Source organism: Mauremys reevesii, linkage group 22 (genome assembly GCF_016161935.1).
Source record: "Mauremys reevesii isolate NIE-2019 linkage group 22, ASM1616193v1, whole genome shotgun sequence".
Lineage (NCBI taxonomy): Eukaryota > Metazoa > Chordata > Testudines > Geoemydidae > Mauremys > Mauremys reevesii.
Genome location: NC_052644.1, coordinates 22,246,058 through 22,261,607, shown reverse-complemented (window position 1 = coordinate 22,261,607; position 15,550 = coordinate 22,246,058). Strand labels below are relative to the sequence as shown.

The window sequence follows — 15,550 nt, the reverse complement described above, 5'->3', positions numbered from 1 at the left end:
CCCCCACCCCGTCTTTTGTACCAGATGCTCAGGGGCCCTGGCCCCGCCCCTTTATTTTTGTCCAAAGATGATTGGTGGGTCAGGGCGCGGGGAGCCCCGCCCCTCCATCCCTTGTTGGCCAATAAAGAGATGCTGACTTTTACCAGCTTCAGCTGTTGGTGCCTCTGATTTGGGGGGGACGATGACACTTGTGGGGGGTCTCAACTTCCCATGGTGCGTGAGCTCCCAGCACCCACCCCCCCCAAGGCAGAGCTGGAGCCAGCTGCCAGACACAGAACCATTTATTGTGCTGGGTGTGGGGCAGGATAGCAGGACTGGGGGGCTGAGGAGAGGACGAGGCTCCATTAACGAGTGGCCATGGGGGACCCAAACAGGCTGGGGGGGGCAGGGGGCTCTCAGTGCCCCACCTGAGCCAGTGGAACTACCCGCCACTGCATCTAAGCTGCAGGGGGGTATTAGTGGGCTGGGGAGGATGGGCTGGAATTGAAGCCCCCCCACCCCGCTGTAGGATGTGACTCCCCCCAAGCTCTGTAAGGGGGGTGCACCCCGTGCTCTCATGGCGGCCAGGCTGGGGGGGAAATGGCTGTAAGAGGGACTGGGGGGCAGCAGACTCCAGGCGCCCCCTGTCAGTGGTAGTATTTCTCCACCTTCAGCACTTGGCAGTACATCAGCATGGAGGAGACGAGGCCCAGGACCTAGAGAAAGAGGAAGGTGAGGGTGGTGGGGGGGCAGGCTGGGCGCTTAGGGGGCAGCGAAGGGACCTGGGCAATTAATCAGGGGGCCTGCGTCCCTGCCTGTCCTGGACCTAACCTCCAGGAACCCCTCTCATTCTCTGAGCCCCCTGTCCTGCGGGTGTCACAACATCCCCTGGCAGGGAGTTCCGCAGGTTAACGGGGCATTGGGTGACCCCTGGTTTGTGGATCAGGTGATGGGTGAATAATGCTCCCCCCTCCCCCGTGCACCCGGCTCTGCCCAGGGCTTTTCGCCTCCCCTCACCCCAAAGCTGGGCCGGCCCCCAACACGCCTTTGGTCCCTTTTCCAATTCTGAGAGACCTTTGTGGATCTCCCTGGGGGTCCCTCCAGCCCCCTTGTCCCAGATGAGACCCCCCTGGGGGCCCCCTCACCTGGACGACAGCAATGCAGGCAGCGAAAATGCCCATGGCCCAGACGTTCTCCCCGACCCAGGACTTCACCTTCTCGTAGCAGGGCTGGGGAATGGGAGAATCACAGAAACGGGGGGGTCACCAAGCCAGGCCCCACCCGACCCGGCCCTATAAACCTCCCAGGCCGGGATCCCGCTGGCGGCTCCGCTCACCCTGCAGATCGTGCCCTCCCCGCGGCCCGGCCCCCTGCCCCAGCATGTCCCCCCCCCCCCCGCGCCTTATCCCAGTAACGCTGCCGCCAGCCCCTGTTCAGTGTGGGATCGGGTGTCACCTCTGCTCTTCCTGCCCCAGGGGCAGCGCCGGGCACAGGGATCCCCGCCCCACCCCGCCAGCTGGTTCTCTGCACTGCCCGGGGCGCCGTGAGCCCCGCCCGGGCGGAGGATTTCTGAGCCGAACTCGCCTTCCCGCCAGCCAGGGCCCCAGGGAGTCGCTGGTTCGGAAGGATCCGGCCCCACGTTGCTACGAACCAGGCCCGGGGGATGGCAGCAAAAGCCTCCCTGACAGTGAGATCCCGCGTGTCTCCGGCGGCCCCCAACCCACAGGGCTGGAGATCAGGGTGGGCCGGCGCCGGGTGGTCGTCACAATCTGTGCTGGCTGGTATGGGAGAGCCGGAGAACAGGTCCAACTGCCTCCTCTTCGGGCGTTACCTGGCCGTACTCAGACGTATGGACCACCCCCTCCATGGGCCGTAGGGACCAGCCATTCCTTGGGTGTTACCTGGCCGTACGGCCCGCCCCCTCCTCGGGCCTTACTCGGATGTATGGACCACCCACCCTCTCCTCAGGCCTTACCCAGCCATATGGACCATGCCTTCCTCGGGCCTTAGCCACCCGTATGGACCGGCCCCTGCCTGTACCACCCACCCCCTCTTCGGGCCTTACCTGGCCATACAGACTGCCCCATCCATGGGTCGCAGGGGCCTTACTCGGACATATGGACCACCCCCACCATGGGCCGTACCGAGCCGCCCCCTCCTCGGACCTTACCCAGCCATATGGACTGCGCCCTCCTCAGGCCTTATCCATCCATACCGACCGGCCCCTCCTTGGGGCTTACCGGGATGTACAGACCACATCCGCCTTGAGCCTTACCCACCCATACCCATACCGCCCCCTCCTTGCCCCTTACCTGGCTGTAGGGACCGGCTGCCCACTCCCTCCCAGGGTTACCTGGCTGTACCGAGCGCCCCTCCTCAGGCCTTATCCACCCGTATGGACTGGCCCCTTCCTGGACCTTACCCAACCGTACAGACCGCCCCCTCCTTGGGCCTTATCCACCCGTATGGACCAGCCCCTCCCTGGGCCTTACCCGCCTGTATCGCCCGCCCCCTCCTCGGGCCTTACCCGGCTGGACTGATGGGCACCCCCTCCCCGTCCCAGGTTGTACCGTTTGACTGGAGATTAGCTAATATAGTTCCTATTTTCAAGAAGGGGGAAAAAAGTGACCCGGGTAACTACAGGCCTGTTAGTTTAACATCTGTAGTATGTAAAGTCATGGAAAAAATATTAAAGGAGAGAGTAGTTACGGACCTTGAGGTCAATGGCAATTGGGACAAATTACAACATGGATTTACGAAAGGTAGATCGTGCCAAACCCACCTGATCTCCTTCTTTGAGAAAGTAACAGATTTTTTAGACAAGGGAAATGCGGTGGATCTAATATATCTGGATTTCAGTAAGGCGTTTGATACGGTACCGCATGAGGAATTACTGGTTAAATTGGAAAAGATGGGGATCGAAATGAAAATCCAGAGGTGGATGAGGAACTGGTTAAAGCGGAGACTGCAGCGGGTCGTATTGAAAGGTGAGCTGGCGGGTTGGAGGGGGGTTACCAGTGGAGTTCCTCAAGGTTCGGTTTTGGGTCCAATTTTATTCAATTTATCAATCACTGACCTTGGAACCAAAAGTAGGAGTGGGCTGATAAAGTTTGCGGATGACATGCAAGTTGGGAGGTATTGCCAATTCGGAGAAGGATCGGGATATCCTCCAGGGAGATTTGGATGACCTTGTAAACTGGAGTATTAGTAATGAAATAGTAATGAAATAGGATGAAATTCAATAGTGAGAAGTGTAAGGTTATGCATTTAGGGATGACTAACAGGAATTTTAGTTATAAGCTGGGGATGCACCAGTTGGAAGTAACGGAAGAGGAGAAGGACCTCGGAGTCCTGGTTGATCGCAGGATGACTATGAGTCGGCAATGTGATGTGGCCGTTAAAAAAGCTAATGCGGTCTTGGGATGCATTAGGCGAGGTATTTCTAGTAGGGATAAGGAGGTGCTAGTCCCGTTATATAAGGCATTGGTGAGACCTCATTTGGAGTATTGTGTGCAGTTTTGGTCTCCCATGTTTAAGAAGGATGAATTCAAACTGGAACGGGTACAAAGAAGGGCCACTAGGATGATCCGAGGAATGGAAAGCCTGTCATATGAAAGGAGACTTGAGGAGCTCGGTTTGTTTTCCTTAACCAAAAGAAGGTTGAGAGGAGATATGATTGTTCTCTTTAAATATGTCAGAGGGATAAATACCAGGGAAGGAGAGGAATTATTTCAGCTCAGTGCTAATGTGGACACGAGAACAAATGGATATAAACTGGCAGTCGGGAAGTTTAGGCTTGAAATTAGACGAAGGTTTCCAACCATCAGGGGAGTGAAATTCTGGAACAGCCTATCGAGGGAAACAGGGGGGGCGAAGGACCTCTCTGGCTTTAAGATTAAGCTTGATAAGTTCATGGAGGGAATGGTTTGATAGGAGAACGTGATTTAGTCAATAGGTCAATAACGTGCCACACTGGTAATTAGTACCGAGGGTCAATGTTGGGATATTGAAAGTCTTTTTCCTGAGTGTCTGGCTGGAGAGTCTTGCCCGCATGCTCGGGGTTCAGCTGATCGCCATATTCGGGGTCGGGAAGGAATTTTCCTCCAGGGTAGATTGGCAGTGGTCCTGGAGGTTTTTCGCCTTCCTCCGCAGCATGGGGCAGGGGTCGCTTGCTGGAGGATTATCAGGATTTGGGGACTTCAACAGCAGAGTCAAGGGAGAGAATTATTTCAGGAGTGGGTGGGTCAGCTTTTGTGGCCTGCATCTTGCGGGAGGTCAGACTAGATGATCATAATGGTCCCGTCTGATCTTAAGTTCTATGATTCTATGATTCCCTGGCCATAATGACCAACTGCCCCCTTCCCCCAGGTGTTCCCCAGATGGACTGACCGGACGTCCCCTCCCCCTCTGGGCACTACCCGGCCACAGCGACCAGCTGCCCCTTTATCCGCTGGGGCTTTAGCGGCTGGATTCAGAAACGCAGCCTGACTCCCTGTGGGAACTGCGGGGCAGGACCCCCTGGGGGAGTAACCCGAGGGGGCAGGAGGCTGGAGGAACAAACCATCCCACCGCGGAGCCAGAATCGTGCCCCCGGTGGGCGCCCGGCCGGGCTTACGGTGAAATCCGCACTGGTGCTGGACACAGAATAGCAGGGAAGGGGAAGGTTGGACAAAGGCCAGCGGGAGCGACATCAGGAGGCCCAGTCCCACCCGGAGCTGCAGCCGGCCGGGGATGCGATGAGGAACCAGAAGGGTTTCGTCAGGTACGTTAGCACCAAGAAGAGGGTCAGGGAAAGTGGGGGCCCCTCGCTGAATGGGGGAGGCCACCCCGTGCCAGAGGATGTGGGAAAAGCTCACGGCCTCGATGCTTTTTTTGCCTCTGTCTTCACGAACAAGGGCAGCTCCCAGCCGGCTGCGCCGGGCGGCACGGCCTGGGAGGAGGTGCCCAGCCCCCGGGGAGAAAGACGGGGTTCAGGGCTATTTAGAAAAGCCGGACGAGCCCAAGTCCCTGGGGCCGGGCGCTGAAGGAGTCGGCGGATGTGACTGCAGAGCCATTGGCCAGTATCCAGCGATCGGGGAGGTCCCGGGTGACTGGGACAGGCTCATGCAGGGCCCATCTTTTAAAAAGGGAAGGAGGAGGATCCGGGGAACTACAGGCCAGTTTGCCGATGACACTGAGCTGGGAGGAGAGGCAGATACGCTGGGGGGTAGGGAGAGGAGCCAGAGGGACCTGGACAAATTGGAGGACTGGGCCCAAAGAAACCTGATGAGGTTCAGCAATGACGCGGGCAGAGTCCTGCACTTCGGGCGGACGAATCCCTGGCACGGCTCCAGGCTGGGGACCGACGGGCTGGGCAGCGGTTCTGCAGAAAAGGACGAGAAGCTGGATAGGAGTCAGCAGTGGCCCTTGGTGCCAAGACGGCCAACGGCACGTTGGGCTGCAGTAGTAGGGGCTTTGCCAGCAGATCGGGGGACGTGCTCATTCCCCTCTAGTCGGCACCGGTGAGGCCTCATCTGGATACTGGGTCCAGTTTTGGGCCCCACACTACAAGGAGGATGTGGACAAATTGGGGAGAGTCCAGCGGAGGGCAACGAAAATGACCAGGGGGCTGGAGCACATGACTGAGGAGAGGCTGAGGGACCTGGGCTTGTTTAGTCTGCAGAAGGGAAGAGTGAGGGGGGATTTGATGGCTGCTTTCAACTCCCTGACGGGGTTTCCAAAGAGGCTGGAGCTTGGCTGTTCTCAGTGGTGGCAGATGACAGAACAAGGAGCAATGGGCTCAGGTTGCAGCGGGGGAGGTCTAGGCTGGATATTAGGAAACACTATTTCCCGAGGAGGGAGGTGAAGCACTGGGATGGGTCCCTAGGGAGGTGGGGGAATCTCCTTCCTTAGAGGTGTTTAAGGCCCGGCCTGACAATGCCCTGGCTGGGCTGATTCAGTTGGGGTTGGTCCTGCTTTGAGGGGGGGGGGGAATAGATCCCTCCTGGGGTCCCTTCATAGACTCATATACAACCAGGCTTGGACGGGACCTCAGGAGGGATCTAGTCCCCCCCTCCCCTGCTCAAAGCAGGACCAATCCCCAGACAGATTTTTGCCCCAGATCCCTAAGTGGCCCCTCAGGGATTGAACTCTCACCCCTCGGGTTAGCAGGCCACTGCTCAAACCACTGAGCTACCCCTCCCCCTTCCAACCCTGAGATTGACCGGCCGACCCCTCCTGCCCAGACGTTACCCAGCCATAGTGACCGGCTGCACCCTCCCCCAGGCATTATACAGCCACAGAGACCAGCCACCCCTCCCCCCAGGCGTTACCCAGCCATGGTGACCAGCTGCCCCTCCCCCAGGCATTATCCAGCTACAGTGACCAGCCCCCAGGCATTACCCAGCCATAGTGACCAGCTGCACCCTCCCCCAGGCATTATACGGCCACAGAGACCAGCTACCCCTCCCCCCCGGGCGTTACCCAGCCATAGTGACCAGCTGCACCCTCCCCCAGGCATTATACGGCCACAGAGACCAGCCACCCCTCCCCCCTGGGCGTTACCCAGCCATGGTGACCAGCTGCCCCTCCCCCAGGCATTATCCAGTTACAGTGACCAGCCCCCCCCAGGCATTACCCAGCCATAGTGACTGGCTGCACCCTCCCCCAGGCATTATACGGCCACAGAGACCAGCCACCCCTCCCCCCAGGCGTTATCCAGCCACAGTGACCAGCTGCACCCTCCCCCAGGCATTATATGGCCACAGAGATCAGCTACCCCTCCCCCGGGTGTTACCCAGCCGTAGTGACCGGCTGCACCCTCCCCCAGGCATTATACGGCCACAGTGACCAGCCACCCCTCCCCTCTGGGCGTTACCCAGCCATAGTGACCGGCTGCCCCTCCCCCAGGCATTATCCAGCTACAGTGACCAGCCACCCCTCCCCCCGGGCGTTACCCAGCCATAGTGACCAGCTGCACCCTCCCCCAGGCATTATAGGGCCACAGAGACCAGCCCCCCCGCCCCCCTGGGCGTTACCCAGCCATAGTGACCGCCTGCCCCTCCCCCCGGGCGTTATCCAGCCACAGTGACCAGCCACCCCACCCACTGTGCCCCAGCCCTGCTGAGCCATGGGAGACAGGATGGGGGTGTCTGGGTGGGTTCGGGGGAGGCAGGGAGGGGCACTCACCTCCCTCCACCAGGCGGCGGCGAGGCCGGAGCAGGCGGCTCCGTGCTCCAGGCAGCAGGACTCGGGCAGCCCCGTCCCGTTGCGCAGCTCGAACCAGTCGGTGTAATTCTGCACCCCGCAGCACCGGAACTGGGGGGGGAGGGGAGCGTCAGACACCGGGGGGGGGGGGAACCAGCGGGGCGCAGGGCGGGGGGGGGGGCTCACCTCGGTCTGCACCGTGTCCCAGGCCTGGGTCAGCGCCGGCTCCCCGGGGGCCCCGTATCGCCGCAGCCCCGACTTCAGGTCGTCCTGAGCGTATCTGTCAAACTGAGACCCAGAGCGCGTCGGCCGGGGGGGGGCATTGAACAGGGGGAGGGGGGCGTGGGGTGGGGAGATGGGGGGCACCCCCTTACCTGCCCCCGGCAGGCGTAGAAGGCCAGGCCCCCGCTCAGCTCCAGCAGGACGATGGTGAGGAGAACCACGAAAAACTGGGGGAGGGGGAGACGGATCAGAGCCCCCCAGGACAGCCAGGGGGATCCTCCTCCCTGCCTGGCAACGGGGGGGTCCCAAACCGCCCCCTCCTCTTCGGCCCCTGCCCTGCAGGCAGCTCCCCCATGTACCCCCCAAGCCACCCCCACCACATACACCCAGGCTGTCCTGCCGCCCAGCCTGCCCCCCACCCGTAACCCACGCCTCCCTCTCTGTATCCCCCCAGCCCCCCAACCTGCCCCCCAGCCTGCCCCCCACCCGTAACCCACGCCTCCCTCTCTGTATCCCCCCAGCCTGCCCCCCCACCCGTAACCCACGCCTCCTCTCTGTATCCCCAGCCCCCAGCCTGCCCCCATAACCCACGCCTCCCTCTCTGTATCCCCCAGCCTGCCCCCACCCGTAACTCCACGCCTCCTCTCTGTATCCCCCCAGCCTGCCCCCACCCGTAACCCACGCCTCCTCTCTGTATCCCCAGCCCCCAGCCTGCCCCCACCCGTAACCCACGCCTCCTCTCTGTATCCCCAGCCCCCAGCCTGCCCCCCCATAACCCACGCCTCCTCTCTGTATCCCCCAGCCTGCCCCCACCCGTAACCCACGCCTCCCTCTCTGTATCCCCAGCCCCCAGCCTTCCCCACCCGTAACCCACGCCTCCCTCTCTGTATCCCCAGCCTGCCTCCCCGTAACCCGCCTCCCTCTCTGTATCCCCAGCCCCCAGCCTGCCCCCACCCGTAACCCACGCCTCCTCTCTGTATCCCCCCAGCCCCCAACCTGCCCCCGTAACCCACGCCTCCTCTCTGTATCCCCAGCCCCAACCTGCCTCCCAACCCGTAACCCACGCCTCCTCTCTGTATCCCCAGCCTGCCCCCACCCGTAACCCACGCCTCCTCTCTGTATCCCCAGCCCCAACCTGCCCCCACCCGTAACCCACGCCTCCCTCTCTGTATCCCCAGCCCCAACCTGCCCCCACCCGTAACTCCACGCCTCCCTCTCTGTATCCCCAGCCTGCCCCCACCCGTAACCCACGCCTCCCTCTCTGTATCCCCAGCCTGCCCCCACCCGTAACCCACGCCTCCCTCTCTGTATCCCCCAGCCTGCCCCCACCCATAACCCACGCCTCCCTCTCTGTATCCCCCAGCCCCCAACCTGCCCCCACCCGTAACCCACGCCTCCTCTCTGTATCCCCCAGCCTGCCCCCACCCGTAACCCACGCCTCCTCTCTGTATCCCCAGCCCCCAACCTGCCCCCGTAACCCACGCCTCCCTCTCTGTATCCCCCAACCTGCCCCCACCCGTAACCCACGCCTCCCTCTCTGTATCCCCTCCCCCAGCCTGCCCCCACCCGTAACCCACGCCTCCCTCTCTGTATCCCCCAGCCTGCCCCCACCCGTAACCCACGCCTCCCTCTCTGTATCCCCAGCCGCCCCCACCCGTAACCCACGCCTCCCTCTCTGTATCCCCCAGCCTGCCCCCCCGGCCCTACCGTCAGCAGGAGGCAGCGCTGCTCGGTGGCAGCCCCCAGGCAGCCCAGGAAGCCCACGGCCATCACCACGGCGCCGGCCGCCATCACCAGCCCGGCGACCCCCAGGGACGGGAGCGAGAGCGACAGCGCAGAGAACCGGCCCTGCGAGAGAGCGAGCCAGAGCCCCACGCCCAGCGCCCCACAGCCGCCCAGCTGGGGGGGGCGGGTCAGGGGACCCAGTCAGAGCCCCACGCCCAGCGCCCCACAGCCACCCAGCTGGGGGGGGCAGGGTCAGGGGACCCAGCCAGAGCCCCACGCCCAGCGCCCCACACCCAGCGCCCCGCACCCCACACCCAGCGCCCCACCGCCGCCCAGCTGGGGGGGGCGGGTCAGGGGACCGCGCCTGTTCCCCACGCGCAGCGCCCCACAGCCACCCAGCTGGGGGGGGGCGGGTCAGGGGACCCAGCCAGAGCCCCACAACCAGCGCCCCACAGCCGCCCAGCTATGGGGGGGGGGCCGGGTCAGGGGACCCAGCCAGAGCCCCACACCCAGCGCCCCACAGCCGCCCAGCTGGGGGGGCGGGGTCAGGGGACCCAGCCAGAGCCCCACGCCCAGCGCCCACCACCCAGCGCCCACAGCCGCCCAGCTGGGGCGGGTCAGGGGACCCAGCCAGAGCCCCACGCCCAGCGCCCCACACCCAGCGCCCCACAGCCGCCCAGCTGGGGGGGCGGGGTCAGGGGACCCAGCCAGAGCCCCACGCCCCACACCCCACACCCAGCGCCCCACAGCTGCCCAGCTGGGGGGGCGGGGTCAGGGGACCCAGCCAGAGCCCCACGCCCAGCGCCCCACACCCAGCGCCCCACAGCCGCCCAGCTGGGGGGGGGGCGGGTCAGGGGACCCAGCCAGAGCCCCACGCCCAGGCCCAGGGCACTGCTGCAGAGACGCTCACAGCAGAGACTCACCCAGAAGATCAGATTGAAGATGAAAAGCTCAACCTTGAGACAGAGGAGGCAGCGCTGGGTCGGGCCCATGGTGCAGGAGCTGCGGAGGAGGGGGGCCAGCAGAGTTGGGGGTCAGCACCTCTGGGGGGGCTCCCCCCAGCCCTGCCGGTGCCCCCCACTCCCGACCCGCAGCCCCCTGCTCCCCTCCCCCAGCCCTGCCGGTGCCCCCCACTGACACCCCACTTTGCTCAGTTCCCCTTCGCCTGTCAGCTGGTCCCTGACCGGGGGGGGGGGCACTGACCCATCCTGGTTCCCCCCCATTTCCTGCCCCGCCTCGCTGGGGATGGGGGGCGGGGGGGTCTTGTCAGTCCCAGGGGGCTGGAGCACGTGGGGGTTCTGGGTCCCCTCGTCCGTCCCCAGATCCACTGGGCCCAAGGGGGTTACGGGGGGGGGTTGCCCCGAATATCCCCCCTCCCCCGTCTCGCTGGGAGGGTGAGTGGAAACGTTGCGCCCCCCCGGCCCCCCGAGTTTCCCCGGAGTTTGGGGGCTGGAAAGTTCCGTCCTGTTACCCCCCCCCCGCATCGAATCCGCTGTCCCAGCTCCCGCCCCCCCCTCACCTGGGCCCCCGGGCGGCGACGGGTTGGGGGGCGCTGCGGGATCCCCCTAAACTGCGGGCGCTGCTCGCTCGGGGGCGGGATGGAGGAGGAAATTCCAGACTCAGCGGGGAGGAAACGGGAGGAGGGAGTAGAAGGGGCGGGGGAGGGAATGGGGAGGGCCGGGGTCTCTGGGGCGGGGTCTGGGGAAGGGAATGGGGAGGGCTGGGGGTCGCTGGGGAAGGGAATGGGGAGGGGCTGGGGTCGCTGGGGCAGGGTCTGGGGAAGGGAATGGGGAGGGGCGGGGGTCTCTGGGGGCGGGGTCTGGGGAAGGGAATGGGGAGGGCTGGGGGTCCCTGGGGCGGGGTCTGGGGAAGGAATGGGGCGGGGCTGGGGGTCCCTGGGGCGGGGTCTGGGGAAGGAATGGGGAGGGGCTGGGGGTCCCTGGGGCAGGGTCTGGGGAAGGGAATGGGGAGGGCTGGGGGTCTCTGGGGCGGGGTCTGGGGAAGGGAATGGGGAGGGGCTGGGGGTCTCTGGGGCTGGGGAAGGGAATGGGGGCAGGGCTGGGGTCCCTGGGGGCGGGGCTGGGGAAGGAATGGGGGGCAGGGCTGGGGTTCCCTGGGGCAGGGGCTGGGGAAGGAATGGGGAGGGGCTGGGGGTCCCTGGGGGCGGGGCTGGGGTCCCTGGGGGCGGGGCTGGGGAAGGGAATGGGGCGGGGCTGGGGTCCCTGGGGGCGGGGCTGGGGAAGGAATGGGGAGGGGCTGGGGTCCCTGGGGCGGGGCTGGGGAAGGAATGGGGAGGGGCTGGGGTCCCTGGGGAGGGGAAATCTGACAGGGACCGGGGGTGGGGTGACGCGCTGAGGGGGTCCAGGGTTGTTCGGTCCCGGGGCTGGTTTTCGGGTTCAGACCCGTCCGCCTGCGCCCCCAACCTCCCCGCCGCCCCCATAACCCCGCGCGTAGGGGCTGAACCCGCCCCGCCCCGCCGCCGGCCCCGCCCCGCCGGCCCCGCTGCCCCTAGCGGCCGGCGCCGACCCGACATAAACAAGCGGCGGCGGCGGGTTCACGGGGCTGCGCAGGGTGAGTCCAACCCCCCGACCGGACCGGACCGGACCGGGACCCTGGCGGCCGCGCGGCGGGGGCGGGGGCTGCTGGGCGCAGGGGGGTTTCCGGGGCCGGGGGGGGCATTTCCCCCCCGCGCTCAGTGTCTCCCCCTCCCCCACAGGATGATCATCCCGGTCCGGTGCTTCACGTGCGGGAAAGTTGTGGGGAACAAGTGGGAGGCGTATCTGGGGCTGCTGCAGGCGGAGTATACGGAGGGGTAAGTGGGGTGCGCCGCACTCCCGACCTGCAGCCCCCACCCCCCCCAGCCCGGTGCGCCTCACTCCCGACCCGGTGCCCCCACCCCGCCGCGCAGCCCCCACTCCCCGCCGGTGCCCCCACCCCGCCGCGCAGCTCCCCACTCCCCGCCGGTGCCCTCACCCCGCCCCCACCCCGCCGCGCAGCTCCCCACTCCCCGCCGGTGCCCCTCACCCCGCCCCGCAGCCCCCGGCCGGTGCCCCTCACCCCGCCCCGCAGCCCCGCCACTCCACCGCCGGTGCCCCCACTCCCGCCGGTGCCCCTCACCCCCTGCAGCCCTCACCCCCTGCAGCCCTCACCCCTTCTAACCTGTCTCTCCAGGGACGCTCTGGACGCCCTGGGGCTGAAGCGATATTGCTGCCGGCGGATGCTGCTCTCCCACGTGGATCTGATCGAGAAGCTGCTGAATTACGCCCCCCTGGAGAAATAGCGCCCTCCAGTGCGGGAGGGGGGAGAGATGGGACCCCCCCCCCGCCAGGCGGGAGTCATCTGTGCTGGATTTAACATGATGCTTTAGTGTGTGTGGGGCCGGTGGGGGAAGCTTCTGCCCCAGGCCAATAAAACCCAGCAAGAGACGCCCCTGTGGCTGCAGCCTGTTCTTCCACCCCCAAACCCTCCCCCCACTAAGCTTCCCTCTTCCTAGTGCCCCTTTCTTGCCCCCCCACATCCATCCTGCAGCCAGGAGCCCCTCCCCACACAAACACATGTCTGGGGAATTCATGTTGCGGGTTCCAGGTCTGTTCCAATGGATGCCGGGCAGAGTTAAGGGTATGGCTGCCTGGTGGGGGGCAGACTTAAGGGGGTAGGGGAATGTGCCAGCTGAATTCTGCTGCTGCTAACCTGGGAAGGGGGTTGGAAAAGGTGAAGTGGGGGGCTCTGGAAAACAGGGAGCCCCTGCCCCTCTGCGGGGGGGCTGGCAGGGAGAGGTAGCTGCAGATCACCCGGGAACAGGCTCCAGAACAGGGCCAGGGATCTAGACCACGCCACAGCCCATTGACGCAGGCATCCATCTAGAACTCACCCATGCAGGTCTACGGCCGGGGGGGGGGGGTGTGTGTGTGTGTAGCGCACAAGCGGATAAACACACAGCGTCGATCTGGAAGCCAGCAGGGCGAATCCCGCTTCTGGCTCTGGGAGTTGGATAAAGTGGAACAGCATCACCAAACCAAGCTGTGGCGGTGACACAACCGATGGTGAGGCACTCACGTTTATAATGTGTTGATTTCACAAAGCCGGAAACAATTAGGCGGCAAAGCAGCTAGGAGGATCGTTGAATAACATTTAATGGAGATGTCCAAAAAGCCAGGAGTGAGAAACGCGGCTGGACGGGTTTTAAAAAATAAAACGGCCTAATTGAGAGGGGAGTCAAAAGGAGCTATGAAAAAGTGTAACAAATGGACGCAAGGGGTAGTTGCTAAAAATAACGAGTAGTTAGGAATTGTAGAAAATTGATAAGGGAAGGGAAAGGACACCAGGGGACATCTAGGGCCCGCATAACTAAGGACACTGAAGGAGTAATTTTCAGTACACCGCTACCTCAATATAACGTCACCTGCTATAACACGAATTTGGCTATAACGCGGTAAAGCAGTGCTCTGGGGGGACGGGGCTGCGCCCGCTGGTGGATCGAAGCAAGTTCAGTATAACATGGTTTCACCTACAACGCGGTAAGATTTTTTGGCTCCCAAGGAGCGCCTTGTATCGAGGTAGAGGTGTATATTAGTGGTATTGGTCCACTCCTAGATGAACACATTAGAATAGCCACAATAATGCAGAAAAGACAGAATTGTTCAATATTTCTGGTCTGTATTTGAGTAAAAAAAAAAAAAGGATGTAGTCATAATCCATCATAACACTTTCCATTCCACCAGTCTCCCAAGAGGCTGGTGAGCAGCAGCTACCGAAGTGAGATCGTTTGAAATCAGCAGGTCCAGATATCTTCCATCCAAGAGTTTTAAAAGAGCTGGCCGAGGCGCTCGCTGGGCCACGACCGTTGCTTTTCCCCACCGTCGCAGCACCCTGGGGAAGGGCGGGGAGATGGGGCGAAAGCCGCGGTTGTGCTAGTATTTAAAAAAGGTAAATGGGCCGACCCGGGAATTCAAGCCAGACCCCAAGCTGGTTAATGAAGAATGACGGCGGGCGAGGTCATTAATGCCAATCAAGCTGGGTTATGCAAACCAGCTCCTGTCCAACGGGCGGAGAGGTAATTGTGCGGAGGCATTTGCCTTGGTACCACCGGGGCAGTTTGATTAAAAACCGGCCCTCGTTAAACGGCTCGAACACTGGCTGTGCCGGCTCCCGGGTGAGTTCCGGGCCGCCCGCGGGCACCGGTTCTCGGCCTGGCGCTGGGCACCGTTTTTATCAAGGAGCTGGAGGAAACGCCCCCCTACGGGCTGCGGACGACCCCAAACCTGGGGGTAAGTCAGTCCTAGGGCGACCCGGCTCCACGTGCGGGCGAAGCAGCCGGACCCGAGCTCCCAGGGGGCTGCGCAGACACGGGCGTCTCGGGAGCAGCGAGCGCAGCAGCAGCCTCGACCCCGGGGTGCCCACGGCTGGAGGCCGGGATGAGGCCACAGGGCCCCCAGAAAACCTGCCTTAAAGCGACGGCAGGAGCCCAGCTCAGCTGCTCCCCCAGGGCCGAGCCCAGTGGCAGCGACACACCTGGGCCCGCGGGTTGAAGCCTGGCAGCCGTGGGGCAGCCGGGGCAGGAGGCAGCTTGGGAAGGGGGAGTCCCAGGTGGGGCCTTTGGGCCTGAGAACCAGCCCCTGGAGCCTGGCGCTTGTGGGGCTCGGCTTTCCTAGGAAAGACCCACAGCTTGGCCCCCCCGACGCGCTCAGGGAGGCCCCCCCAGCTGGGCTTGATCCCCAGGGCCCGGCTGACTCCCGGGCATGTGACCCATGACAGGCCACTCCCCCCCCCCCGAGCTCAGGGCCCCCCATGTGCCAGGCTGGTGGGGGCGCAGCCCTTGGGGACACACCAAGGATGGGGGGGGGGGATCAGGCTGAGGGCAGCCCCCACCTGAGGGTATTTTTCTAGCAGGGGGGGGGAAGAGGAGAGCTGGTGCATCCACAGGGGATTGGGGGGTGTCCAGGAAGCCCCTGCCCCAAAAATGCCAAATCTGCCACCTCCACTCCAGGTCGGACCCCCACTTCCTGGATGACCAGCTACAGGGGGCAGCCAGGGCTCGGGGGGGGGGGGAACAGCAGAGCACAGCTCTAAGCCACGCCCCCATGGGGAGCCCCCCAATCACCCCACAGCTGGCATTTAGCAGGTCCGGGGGTGCAATGAAGCCAGGACTCCAGGGTTCTCCACCCAGCCCTAGGATGGAGGCAGAGGCAGGGGAGGAACCAGGACACCTGGGTTCTATCCCCAGCTCTGGGAGGGGCTAGGAGCCAGGACACCTGGGTTCTATCCCCAGCTCTGGGAGGGGCTAGGAGCCAGGACTCCTGGGTTCTATCCCCAGCTCTGGGAGGGGCTAGGAGCCAGGACACCTGGGTTCTGTGCCTAGCTCCAGCAAGTACAGCTCAGCTATCTGCGGCCATACAGCTCCTGGCCTGGGGCGCTGCCCAGATAGGGGAGCCCCCTGCCC

General features: G+C 63.9%; 2 protein-coding genes across 5 annotated transcripts; one reads left to right on the top strand and one right to left on the bottom strand.

The window, feature by feature from the left end:
- Window positions 1–137: 137 nt before the first annotated feature.
- LOC120388346 (tetraspanin-4-like) lies at window positions 138–12,344 on the bottom strand. 3 transcript variants are annotated; one of them, XM_039510131.1, is made up of 8 exons: window positions 12,272–12,344; window positions 10,035–10,116; window positions 9,094–9,285; window positions 7,539–7,613; window positions 7,351–7,452; window positions 7,147–7,275; window positions 1,125–1,208; window positions 138–695 (listed from the first exon to the last, which is right to left on the bottom strand). In XM_039510131.1, the coding sequence occupies exons 2-8, from the start codon at window positions 10,101–10,103 to the stop codon at window positions 627–629; spliced, it is 720 nt and encodes a 239-aa protein (XP_039366065.1). In that variant the 5' UTR covers window positions 10,104–10,116; window positions 12,272–12,344; the 3' UTR covers window positions 138–626. The 3 variants fall into 3 exon arrangements, with proteins under 3 accessions (XP_039366065.1, XP_039366064.1, XP_039366066.1); XM_039510130.1 differs by lacking the exon at window positions 12,272–12,344 and adding an exon at window positions 10,631–10,736 and having other exon boundaries at window positions 10,035–10,113; XM_039510132.1 differs by lacking the exons at window positions 138–695; window positions 1,125–1,208; window positions 12,272–12,344 and adding exons at window positions 4,643–5,341; window positions 10,631–10,736 and having other exon boundaries at window positions 10,035–10,113.
- On the top strand, window positions 10,086–12,537 carry LOC120388381 (DNA-directed RNA polymerases I, II, and III subunit RPABC5-like). 2 transcript variants are annotated; one of them, XM_039510196.1, is made up of 3 exons: window positions 10,086–10,144; window positions 11,828–11,923; window positions 12,283–12,537. In XM_039510196.1, exons 2-3 carry the CDS (start codon window positions 11,829–11,831, stop codon window positions 12,389–12,391), a joined length of 204 nt encoding a protein of 67 aa, XP_039366130.1. In that variant the 5' UTR covers window positions 10,086–10,144; window position 11,828; the 3' UTR covers window positions 12,392–12,537. The 2 variants fall into 2 exon arrangements, with proteins under 2 accessions (XP_039366130.1, XP_039366129.1); XM_039510195.1 differs by lacking the exon at window positions 10,086–10,144 and adding an exon at window positions 11,632–11,682.
- The last annotated feature ends 3,013 nt before the right edge of the window (window positions 12,538–15,550 follow it).

What these genes read in the sequence shown, in the direction of transcription:
- LOC120388346 (XM_039510131.1), bottom strand. Translation starts at nt 10,103, where the DNA reads ATGGGCCCGACCCAGCGCTGCCTCCTCTGTCTCAAGGTTGAGCTTTTC. An exon ending in GGGACACGGTGCAGACCGAG is followed by an intron (nt 7,276 to 7,350) that starts GTGAGCCCCCCC and finishes CTCCCCCCCCAG; the next exon opens with TTCCGGTGCTGCGGGGTGCA. An exon ending in CCGCCGCCTGGTGGAGGGAG is followed by an intron (nt 1,209 to 7,146) that starts GTGAGTGCCCCT and finishes CCCATTCCCCAG; the next exon opens with CCCTGCTACGAGAAGGTGAA.
- LOC120388381 (XM_039510196.1), top strand. Translation starts at nt 11,829, where the DNA reads ATGATCATCCCGGTCCGGTGCTTCACGTGCGGGAAAGTTGTGGGGAAC. An exon ending in CAGGCGGAGTATACGGAGGG is followed by an intron (nt 11,924 to 12,282) that starts GTAAGTGGGGTG and finishes CTGTCTCTCCAG; the next exon opens with GGACGCTCTGGACGCCCTGG.